General features: G+C 37.5%; 2 protein-coding genes across 3 annotated transcripts; one reads left to right on the top strand and one right to left on the bottom strand.

The window, feature by feature from the left end:
- The first annotated feature begins 821 nt into the window (after positions 1-821).
- Positions 822-2,076, top strand: LOC145913228 (selenoprotein H-like). Of its 2 annotated transcripts, XM_083000813.1 has the most exons (4): positions 822-957; positions 1,260-1,391; positions 1,588-1,730; positions 1,787-2,076. In XM_083000813.1, the coding sequence occupies exons 2-4, from the start codon at positions 1,267-1,269 to the stop codon at positions 1,885-1,887; spliced, it is 369 nt and encodes a 122-aa protein (XP_082856939.1). In that variant the 5' UTR covers positions 822-957; positions 1,260-1,266; the 3' UTR covers positions 1,888-2,076. The 2 variants fall into 2 exon arrangements, with proteins under 2 accessions (XP_082856939.1, XP_082856938.1); XM_083000812.1 differs by lacking the exon at positions 822-957 and having other exon boundaries at positions 1,221-1,391.
- Positions 2,077-2,205: 129 nt separating this feature from the next.
- Positions 2,206-11,234, bottom strand: LOC145914528 (uncharacterized). The gene is made up of 26 exons (XM_083002348.1): positions 11,197-11,234; positions 10,575-10,813; positions 10,379-10,495; positions 9,980-10,144; positions 9,636-9,766; positions 9,312-9,475; positions 9,041-9,141; positions 8,703-8,875; positions 8,384-8,502; positions 8,164-8,263; positions 7,803-7,999; positions 7,334-7,561; positions 6,814-6,957; positions 6,372-6,564; positions 6,102-6,224; positions 5,864-5,956; positions 5,477-5,644; positions 5,250-5,388; positions 4,437-4,662; positions 4,083-4,238; positions 3,829-4,001; positions 3,386-3,489; positions 3,217-3,327; positions 2,860-3,093; positions 2,566-2,724; positions 2,206-2,370 (listed from the first exon to the last, which is right to left on the bottom strand). The coding sequence occupies exons 1-26, from the start codon at positions 11,232-11,234 to the stop codon at positions 2,227-2,229; spliced, it is 3,939 nt and encodes a 1,312-aa protein (XP_082858474.1). The 3' UTR covers positions 2,206-2,226.
- Positions 11,235-12,030: the final 796 nt, after the last annotated feature.

Raw genomic sequence — 12,030 nt, 5'->3', positions numbered from 1 at the left:
GAGAAGGAAGAATGAATTATGCACTATGTGTGCACAATATATTGCCCAATATTAGAAGAACATATTGGGTAATAAGAAAAGAATTAAAAGTGGCCGCAACAATTATCGTTGAAGTTGCCTATTGGGCCGAATGGTTAACACGTACAGTAAATCAACGAAGTATATGACTTAGATAGTAGAATAAAATGAACAAGAAATTTCACAATTGTTTTTCAACCAGTAGTAGTGCAAAAAAACATGGAACTTTAGAATAAAAAAGGAGTATTCAATGATGGAACCATATACTATGGTCATACTTCAGTTGGAAACTCTACCCACGTTTCAAAAAATGCCGGAAAAGCAATCATTGTATTTTCAGAGTCACATTTTTGCGTTCATTATTGGATATGCATAAAATATTTCATGCTTTGGTTTACTTCTCTTTTTGACAAGACATATGTTGGGCAGATTGAGCTTCAAGTAGCTTCTGGCTCAAAATGTCAGATCAAGTCCTTTGTAAGTGAGATCTGTCCAAATTTTGCTATTTTGATATAAATGCAGTAGACAGCAAATCGCCACAAATTATGCGACGCGATTTATGTGAAATCGTCCACATATTTCAAAAGACGTGGGACAATAATTCTTGTTTCTTTAAAAAGGTTTTAAATTGTTTTCCATTTACTGGGTTTTTTAGCTTACGGAAAAAAAACGACGAAATCGCATTTAACCAAATGCATTTTCTATCATGCGTCAAGTGTCAAGTGTTACTCATGCATGACGACGCACTTTCAGCAGAGCTTTCGTTCCTTGTTTTAATACTCTTATGTTTGTTTTTATCTAGCCTTTGGATTTGATATCCGCACGGGGCTTTTAAACAAAATACGTCAGAAGTATTCGTAGCTTTAAAATACGTGAATGCATTGAAAACTGACCCAATCGCAAACCGCCAAGTGTAAACAGCGATCAGGGAGAATACGGGCAAGTAACCCGCAAAAACGTAAACAAAACTGTAGATACAAGCAAAATTTATAAATGAGTTAAGATTTTGTACCGAGCTTGCCTTGGGTTGTTTGACGAAAAATTAAAAAAATCCTATTGACTGGAAAGGTTTTAACTGTTCACTTAAATCTAGGGACTTGAGCACCAACTGCATTTTAATATGTTTGCAATCAAATTTATTGATTTGAGTTAAAAAATTATTTCGCCAAAATGACTTTTAACGACAATCCTTTTGTAGAATTTTTGTTTGTTTGTTTAATAGTGGTGAATATTTGGTTCAGAGTTATCATGCCTCGAAAAAAGAGAAAGATAATTGAAACAGAAACATTGGAGGAGTCAAAGTTGAGAGACACACCCATTGCTACGAAGACTAAAAAGAAAAATGAAGAATTGTACCTGCGGATCGAACATTGGTAAGAATCATTCCTGTTTCATGTTTTGGGTGGGTAATTTAACTGTTCAAAGTTCTCAACTACAAGTTATTCAATTTTGATTTGAAGTAGTGTCAAAATATCACTTGGTCCCACTTACATGAAAAGACAAAACAGGCCATGTGGCCTTTTTTGTTTTTAAAATGAATGTGGGTTTAAATTAAATATTGTTTTTTAGCAAGTCATGACCTGTGTATGGAAAGAATGCCAAAATTGTGCTTGCTGCCATAAAAGAAATAAATGACAGTATTGAAGCAAAAATTAATGAAACAAAGCCAAGAAGCAAATCTTTTGAAGTTGATGTTGTTTCAGGGGATAAAGGTATTTTTATATGGTTTCTCTTACACACTTAACTGTTTTTTTTATTGATCTTGCAGTTATTTCTATTTGGTCTGGTCTCAAAAAGGGTCCTCCACGAAAATTAAAATTTCCTTCCAATGATGAAATTCAAAAGTTGTACAAGGAAAACATGACATAACATAATGAGTGCTACATTTATGTTTTAAGGTTTGGACACTCACTAGCTTGTGAAGTCAATGACTTTGGATCGATAAAATGTGTTTGTCACATTCTGTCCAAATGATAATTTTTTCACAGCTATCGTGTTTGTCTTCTTTCTACCTTGTTCCAATTCTCACGCTTTTCATTAATACACCACTTGACACAAGGTACTGTCCATGTATGAACAAAAAAAAACAGGTTTGACACAAAAGAATTTTTGTTGCAAGTATGATTTGGAAGTAAAACAACTAAGAAACATAATTGCAACTATAACACTGGGGAAAAATTAGGCAAATTAAAACAATTTATGCAAGATTTAAATTGGAGCTTCTCTTGGTTCGATTAGTAATTGGTTTATAGCGACATGATTAGGTTGGGAAACGACAAAGGTCACGGCTCTTCCAATATCATCAGGATCAAGTATTCTGACCGAACCACTGCCATCATATTGCTTTCGAGCCTAAAAAAGGAATAAATTGTATGTTTGCAAAAACATATACTTTTGTACCATGAAAGCGTAGCAAAACATTGTTGACCTCGTTTAGACACGAGGCAACACAAAGTGATAAGTATACAGACAAGTGCCCTGTTGGACATGTAATAAATTACTACTTGCATGTACACATGTTAGAAAATGAATATTAGTGTGACATACATCTTCATCAATGGTAACCGACAAAATGTTGGTTTTCACATCTCCCGGTTCAATGCAGGTCACTTTGATTCCTTTTGAGGTCACTTCATGACGCAAAGCTTGCGAAAACCCCTCAACAAAAAATTTTGTTCCAGAGTAAACTGCCAATCCTGCAAATCCCTAAAATCAAAATAGAAAACATAAGCATATAAATCTGATCAGTACAGTTTACTAGGAAGAGGAGATGTAAAAGACGGTAGATTGACATGTTTGCACAAAATTTTTCTATGAAATTATAGTGAAGAAAAATTTTACCCTAATCCCTGCATCCGAAGATATATTGACGATGTGTCCATTTTCTCTTTCCAGCATTCCGGGTAGGACAGCGCCCACTCCGTTTGTTACCCCTTTACAGTTGATGTCAATTGTTTTGTCCCAGTCGTCCATCAGAATATTGCTCATGTGGGTATAATACATCACCCCTGCATTGTTGACCATTATATCAATTGGTCCAAGTGTTGTTTGAGCATGCTCTATTAAGTCCATAACCTGTAAGTTAACATCAGATATGTTGGTCGAGGATAGATTATTGTGGTTTCGTTAAAACTCATTTTAAAAAATTAAACAGATTAGCCACCAATGACATTCTCAATCACAAAGCACTTTGCGAACCTGTTTTCGGATTGTGACATCACACTGAAACTTTGTGTTTTCTGGATGAATTTTGTCCAACTCCGCCTTTACCGATTCCAGGCGTTCAGTGTTTCTACCGGATACACAAACCTGTAAAGAAGTTGTCGCATTACAGGCAAATGCATTTCGAAACATTCGCAAGACAAACCTTCGCTCCCGCCTCGGCAAGATGCAAAGCAATCGATCTCCCAATGCCACTCGTTGCACCAGTAATTACCGCAACTCGTTCTTTCAACAACATGTTGTTGTTCGCTGTGTAAAACAAATTCCAACCAGTAAGTTTACAGTTTTCCTAGCCAAAGCATTGCAGCCAAGCTGAATCAGCCACATCATGCGAATACATGAAATATTCCAACCAGTAACGATTTTTATTTATGCTGATGGAATGAAAATCAAACCATCGAGACTAATTAATATCCAAATACAAAACAAACGGTTTGCAAGAAATCTATTCATTGCTTCGTTTGCTGCAAACTTGCACGTGCGCCTTTTAGCTAATTGTGCAGTCAAGCATGACAATAACATAAAAATAATTAATGGGTGTCAACAGTTTGACATTTTATTTGCGGCTATGCCCAATTTTTCCCGTACTTATTTTCTTTGGGGGAGGATTTTCCAACACTCCACGCTTCACAAGTTCTTTAATATAGATGTGTAGCAGCTTTTCCATTGATGGATACGTCTTCATTCCGTCAACGATGGGCAAAACAGCGTTCAAATTGGTTTGATCAAATGTTGTGTTGTACTGGAAGAGTGTTTCATCTCTAAGATAATACAATTAAACCCAAAAATTCTGAGAAGAAATTTTTTTAGGAAAATACTTCTGGTATAGATAAATCACGCACCTTGTGGATGTTATGTTTTTCAGCATGTTTTTTACGTCTGGATGACCGGGCACTTGCTTCACCACTTCCAGTTTTTCCAATCTCTGACACCATTCATCCATGGAAACGAGTTCGAGTTGATAACCACATCTTTTATTGAGAAATTCGTAAATCCACCTAGAAAATACACATGCAAGTACACAAAACTTTTGGGTTCTTAATATCCGACCAAAAATCCATAAGCCTTTAAACAATATTTAAAACAGACATTTGTAGAATACAAGCTTTGTTTAATACATGCATTGTAGGCCACAAATATTATCACCAGCTCTGCTACTACAGCACTTGAAACTCACAGAAAACGATTCGACCTACTTTTCCGATATCCTTTCGGGTTGAATAATGTGGAAAATCTTGTGGACTGACGACCGTAAATCCTGCGAGAGCTTTACTATGCACTTGCTCACAAAGTCCACCGGCGTCATCTCCACTTCCCACGTCACATCCGGAAACGATGACGTCATTATGGAGGCCCGGAGCACAAGAAGAATAAAATCGCTCGGGTTCCACGATGCTGTATTGCTGTCTCCAGATATGTTACCTTGGAACGGATTGTAGGTTTGTTAACTAAAAACGTTGATAAGAAACTTCAGTTTTTTTATTTACGACAATTAACTTAGTAATCTATGTACGGAGCGTTTACTGACGACATATGAATTACTTGGTTCGCTTTTACTGTTGGAACAACAAATGACTACGTTAGTGATCTACAATATTTCGTGAAAGAAACGTTTTTACCAAACATTAGTTACCGCAAAATAATTTGCTCCAATGTCAACAATAATATTCCATTAGGCTAATTAACTTCCGATATTTTATCACCAAACACTCAATATACGAATAGAATTATTTAAAACCACGCAAAATTAATCATAACAAGCCAAATACCGTACGAAAACAAGCTTTGGATCATTGCAGCTGACGATTAAATCAGATTTAATTGCGCAGACGCTTCGAGCGAGAAAATCACGCCCTCACGGCATGACGCCGGATGGTCTGAATGCCCCGCCGCTCGAAAACCGCGCCACCAATCGCTAACCGCGTTGAAACAGAATAAGGCCTAACCGTTAATCGATCGCATAATACCAAGTCTTTTACTTCACAAAACTACAATACGAGCATTTTTACCAATTCTGTATATGGAAACAGGCAGCCCTTGTTCTATTCCTTTTAGCAAAACCCCTTCCGCCACCCATTTACTTTGGGCGTATCCGTTGGTGAGCGCTAGAGCGTCGTCGTGGCTTACCAACTTTTCTTTGCAGTTTATCTATGAAGTTAAAAAAAACAATACATTCGTAAAATTGTAATTCACTGTGTTGTAATTAGTAATATTTTTGGGTGTTGGTATAACAAACCTGCTTGTTCGGATACACAGCGTTGGTACTGACGTAATGGACGTGCTTAATTCGACCAGTGCGCGCAAACAACAATACGTTTTTTGTGCCAATGACGTTGGTTCCCTTAAGTGCGTCATAGGGGTACAGCAAATTGACATATGCAGCTGCATGGATGATGTAGTCAATCTATCGGAAAACGATGAAAAATTATTCAAAATAAAGGAAAATCAATAAAACCTTTACGTTGAAAGGAGTGACGCACACCGCAAATGAGAAATGTACGGCGATTTTTTTTATGTTGACAAACAGAACAACTGCGGAAAAATATTGACCTACTTCTGAAAAAAAAATGTCTCAAGGCACAATAGCAAAATCCGTATGACCTGGATTGTATTACAATGTTACCTCGTATGTGAGGAACGTATAATCTTCCTCTCGCATTCCCAGCTCAGCGAGAGCAACATCACCAGTCATAGGATGCACACGCTTGTGGTAGAGCTACGAAACATGAAACCCTGTAGTTTTGTACATCACACGAGTTTGAAAAAAAATCAGTTCATGAATTATAGCCAATTTAAAATCCAATTAAGTATACCAATGCATTATTTGTTGCAACTTACACCGAGCAAAATAACACACGAACCTGTAACATGTCCAGGTCACCATGAACAGCAGTTTTAAATATTTCGTAGAACTCCAAGTTTTGCAGGATTCTTTCCTCTGCACTTTTGTCGGGAAGTCGCCTCGCCAAGCAATATATTTCGGCCTATGGTCAAAAGCTAGACCTAACGTCTTGTTTCAAAAGATTTTAAAACTACTCCAGAAAATTTTTAATTTGACTCAAATTGGATATTGAAATAGACAATTCATTTTCAGAGATTAAATCTACATAAAGTATAAATTAGATAATTGCCTTGGTTGTCATTAACAATTCACGCAGAATGTAAGCTCCAAGGAAACCTGTGGCCCCAGTCAAAAGCACTCTCGCTCTCCAAGACTTTCCAAATCTTAAGGAACGCCAGAAGGCTCTCAACTGCATGTCGACGTTCACGTGACCCACGCCATGCTTCACTACCTCTGCTTTCAAATCCAACTTGGCGGTTTCTCTGAAAACAACATTTACATATTCTATGCGTTAAAACGTTTCAAAAAAAGGAAATTAAGAATTTTTGTCTGGACCAATTAACTATACAGAACACTGAAAATAGTTTACACCGATATTGGGATGCAACGCTTTACTAATTAAAGTTGCACTATCAAATTAACTTCGTTGCCTAACTTACTCTTATTTTTGAATAACATACCTCATACGTTTCTGTCTGTATTATAACTTTAATCATTTCCAAATAACTTACGATTCTTTGCCGCTGTTTTCACCGGCGTCCAGCCATTTGGCCAATTCAACGATCGTCGGGTTTGCGAAGAGAACTTGCATTGAGATGTCACTGCGGTAGCGTTCGCGTAACTTTCCCAAAAGTCTTGCAGCCAGTAGAGAATGACTAAAGTCGAAACTCAATTGAACTTTATTTTGTTGATATTTGGCACTTACTGGTTGATGTAAGTCATTACTGCATACCAACCATATACGCGGAACAAACACAAATAACTTCCCAAAGGTTTTAGTTACTCAAACACATATACTACTCCTGAGACAAGTGAATGAACTGATTACGTTAAATGTGATTTTTGCCATTTGGAAAATGTAAAACTTTGCTTCATGCAAATTGACCTTTGCCGCGACATAATTTACCTTCATTCCTTGCGCAGTAACGAGACTTTTTTACAAAAGTTGCTACAAATATAAGTGAAAGTAACTCAACAGAAAATAATCTGTTTTGCTTAGAAGATTCCACCGCAACCAATTCCAATACTGACCCTCCTAAATCAAAAAAGCTCTCCTGTACATCAATGAACTCCATCTGAAGAATCTCTCTCCAAGTTGCTTCCAGATATTCTTCTGTTTCCGATATCGGTTCGCTACGCTCGTCGGCGCCACCCAGTGCAGAAGATGGGGTAAAAAGCTGTGTTTGCGATTCACGCCGGGATCGAATCGAAGGTAAGGCTTTTTTGTCCAGCTTTCCCGATGCCGGTAGAACTGGAATGCTGCACGTGGCGTTGTAAGTTTTAAACAAAGTTTTTATTATCAAAACAAAATGAGTCGTATCTATATACCACAAGAACATATAACTTTAACGTTTAGCACGAAAATTTGTGCTTCACGCACAAAACATTTGAATGGAATAGAAAAAGAAACAAAAGATAATATTGATTGGAACCGATATATTTATTTGTGTCACTTGGTTGCAATAAAAATAATAATTTAAAGTATTACAACAGACCAAACCTCGCTAGGAAAACAAAATAGGACGGTATCATGTAAAACGGCAGTTTGGACTTCAAGGCGACGCGCACCATCTTCTTAGTTGCGCCATCCTCTGGCACAAGGTAGGCAACTAGTTGCTTGTCCTGGCCTTCGTCTCCAACAGCCAACACCACACAGGCGTTCACCAGAGAAAGACCCATTAATGCACTTTCAACCGCCTAAAAGGTTGTTTTGAGTGTCGTGTTTTTATTTTCTGCGCTTGGATACAACCAATTTGACACGTATGCATCACAGTTTATTTTGTTTGTTAGATTTTTCATTAAACATCAAGTTGTCCGATCCTTCTTGGGACATAGAAATGCTTTGGAATTATCCATCTCACCTGTATCTCAATGCTGTAGCCTCTAATTTTAACCATGGAATCACATCTTCCACAGATTTCCAAGTTACGGTCACTCCTAATTAAGCCCCAATCTCCAGTGCTTTGGAACAAAAAAAAGCATTGGATTTTGGTATATGATGAACTATAATGTGGCTGTCATGTTGTACTTCATCTAAATAGGTTTATGTGCCTAATAAAACAGATTTTATTTTGGTTTTACCGGTAGAGCTTTTTCCCCACATGAGCCGTCACTTCTTCCGGGCAATCAATAAACCTCTTCTGGTTCATTTCAGGTCGATTGAGATATCCACGAGCCAAAGTAGGTCCTCCGACAAAAATCTAGAATAACAGTAAACCTTTACCTATATAACTTCAAATCATAACTTAAACAATACACGCGAATAATTTGGTGACTACGAATGTTAATGTTGTACGAGGACACATGCTTGTCTCGTAGTCTTTGACGTTAGTTTGAAATGCACTGCTCTGACTTATGTAATTAGCCAGAACAGTTTCATTTCGTATTTGAGATTCCCTACCTCTCCAGGCATTCCCACAGGTTGTGGCTTTCCTTCATCATCCAAGATTACCACATCCACTCCGGGGTACACTTTACCCACAGGAGCAAATTTTCGTCGCTGAGTGGCGCCTTTTTCTTTCTCTTCTTCGCGAACAAACTCGTTTAGGTTGCAATAAGAAACGTCGTGACATTCTGGATTAAAACGTTTCATTTTAATACCATTTTAAGCGGTTCCTATTGACTCCAGGACTTTGTTGGTTAAATATCATTTTACTAATCAGTTTTTCCCACGCCATAGCCCTTTTTTCAGCAAATGAAATCGGAGTTTTCAACCAATTCGGTAGACCTTATACATACCTGAGATGCTATACAGGTTGTAAAATTTGACCCAGGGTAGTTTAGCTAAACAGCGGTCCAGCAATGAGGTTGTTACCACTTCTCCGCAAAACCAGAGAAGTCTACAAAAAATAATATTCACTGTTTTCCAAAGGTAAAAAATTATGAGTTGGGCGAATCAGTCTTAACTCATTTCAAAGCAGCTCAAATCTATAGTCCTAAATAACCACCATTCTTGAATACATTTGGTATCATTATACCAGTAAGACATCTTCAATAGTTATTACCGCACCTGAGAGAAGATAAGTCGTTGAGGTCCAAATTGGATGCATCGAGCACAGTTTCCAGTAGAGATGGAGTAAAGAGCATACGTGTTATTAAGTTCGTTTTGATGAATTTGGTCAGCATTAACGGATCGTAAATGGTTGTGTCGGGGATAATGTACAAAGGAAAACCCTAATTTAAGCATTAGGGAAACATTGTCAAATTAAATTATTCAACCGTCTAACATCATTCAAATAAAATATAAACTTTGCTTGCGTTTCAGTTTGATACATAAGGTTTTGAGGCCTTAAACTCATGGTTTATAATTTTAATGCTTAATCCCCGAACCTACCTTGAGTAACGGCCTTAGGAGTTCCCAAGTGAAAAACACATTACAGGCAATTCTGTCACCCTCTTCAAAAGGGGTCACCAGAAACCGCCACGAATATGAGAAAACAGCTCCCCTGTGCGGGCACATTATTCCTAAAAATACAACACACCCGATGGTGAAAGCAATAATACAAATTTTACCACTGACGTAACAAAAACCACAAAAGAATGTTCAAGTAGTTTTTATGGGGCGGTAGTTTATATCCATACCGTTTTAGGGCTGTAAAAATGACTTTTTTTCTCTGTTTTTTTTTCTACAATGACGTCATATGTTTAAAAAATTGGGAATTTGGGTTTTCTTCAGACCTTTGGGCTTTCCCGTTGTACCAGACGAATACACCACGTAAGCTAAATCGTCCAAATCCACTTCCCTTTTTGAGATTTCTTTTCCGTTTTCTATTTCTTCGCGGTTTGTCTTTTGTAACCTTTTTTGCCAACCCTCATCTACTATCACCAACTTTTGGTTTGTGCCTGCAAAAGAGGTAATTCAAATATTATATTTATAAATATATCATGAACTGTGTATTTGTGGGCAAAATGTCCATTTTGGGGTTTAAAATCTTTATTCCTTGGTATGAACGATTTGGAATGTTTGAAATGGATTGGCATTAAGACAACGTAATTATTTAACATCAAACTTTGTGTTGCTTATTTTCCTTTAAATGTGTTGCAAAATTTTGTCGCAGTCAGTAGTCCCTATAATACCTTCAAGTCTCGGTGCCATTGTGCTGTTGCTGACAATACAAACCGGTTTCGCGTCGGTAAAAATGTCGTTTAGCAGACCGTTGGGGTAGGAAACATCAAGAGGCATGTAAGCGCCACCTTTAGAGGAAAATAATAACTACTGTAAATTAGTCGTATTTGATATAAGTGCATTTGTGCATACGTTGATATCACGCACCAGCTTTTAATATAGCAATGTAGGCAATCACATATTCAACGCATCTTTCCATGTAAATGCCAACAGTGGAGTCACGCACCACGCCGCTTAGGATTAAATGGTCGGCAAGAGAATCAGTTGCTTCGTTCAATTCCTTAAAGCTCATTTTTAGTCCTGTGTGGCTAACCAGTGCGACATCATGCGGGCAGTTTTTCGCTTGTTTCGCGAACATTTCGTGCAAGCAACCTTTGGACTCATAACTGCAAAACAAAGTGTTAAGGGTCGTGTAGCACCAGACAATAACCATATTAATATCAGTTTGCAGTGTTTCTTTAATTGGACGAAAACTGTTCATAAGCACTCATACTTTTCTACAATTTTATGTACATTACATATGTTAAATGTTTGATAATTACATGACAACGGTAGCTGAAGTAAAAATGCTTCAGAAGTGGTGGTGTTTAAATGCACTACTTAAATAATCAAAAATATTAAATTACTTAATTATGTATGGGATAAGTTCGATTAACTTTGAACAATCCTGATGCATCAAATCGACATGAGTTGATAGTTACTGCTGAGTTTAGGTTCTCTGTACGATTTCTATGTTACTAAACAATCATTGACAAAAACGTTATTGTACCTCTGCATTTCTTCTTCGTGAGAGGCTTGAAATGACATGTTTCTATACCTATCTTTACCAGCCTCCTAAACAGCCTTTTACCTCACTGAATAAATAATACAGTCCTAGGGTACTCTTGTCAATTTACCATGATAATTAAGACTAGTTGCCCCAGTAACATCAACTAACAACCAGGATACGTATATGTAACGTACAAATCGAAATTGTTCTCTTTCAGCGATTTCCACTTACTTTACGCGGATCTGGTTTACCTGATTTACCCCAACATTGTGGTGTGAACTTGTACCAGATTTAAGACATACTGGCTACGTACAAGCTTCGTCAGACAGACTTGCATCATAACCAACCCGTGAAGGTGTAATTTGTCAAGAGAAATAATGTAGCCTATTGCCGATCTCGAGCGTTGGTAGCGTGTATAATCACTTCCTTCCTACAGTTTAAATTGTGGACCTCCATGCAGTTTTGCCAAGCGCACCTACTTCGTTAAATCAAGCAGTCACATTCGTACATAAAAGCAATTCTAGTCTAAGGCAGTATGCCCCTCGATAAGCTGTTTTTATTAACAATAACGGGTGGACTTTGCTTCGTGGAACTGTGTCGGTAATGTTTGCATATAAGCTTGATGGGGTGACGTCTGCTGTACAGATGCGACTTCGGAAACGAACGCTTTATGTTTATTTTATTGGTTGATACAAACGTTTTAAAGTGTAATAAAACTAATCTGGATCGGTCGAATCCAAGGTACCCTGACAGGCTGTCCATTATGCACCATGGTTGATGAAAGTTGCATTATAAGCGCGGAATCATATATGGCCAATACGTTTGCAAAAGGTT

The sequence above is a fragment of the Ascidia mentula genome, chromosome 9 (assembly GCF_947561715.1).
Source record: "Ascidia mentula chromosome 9, kaAscMent1.1, whole genome shotgun sequence".
NCBI lineage: Eukaryota > Metazoa > Chordata > Ascidiacea > Phlebobranchia > Ascidiidae > Ascidia > Ascidia mentula.
The sequence above is the reverse complement of the archived record's forward strand: the minus strand, read 5'-3'. Positions and strand labels throughout refer to the sequence as shown.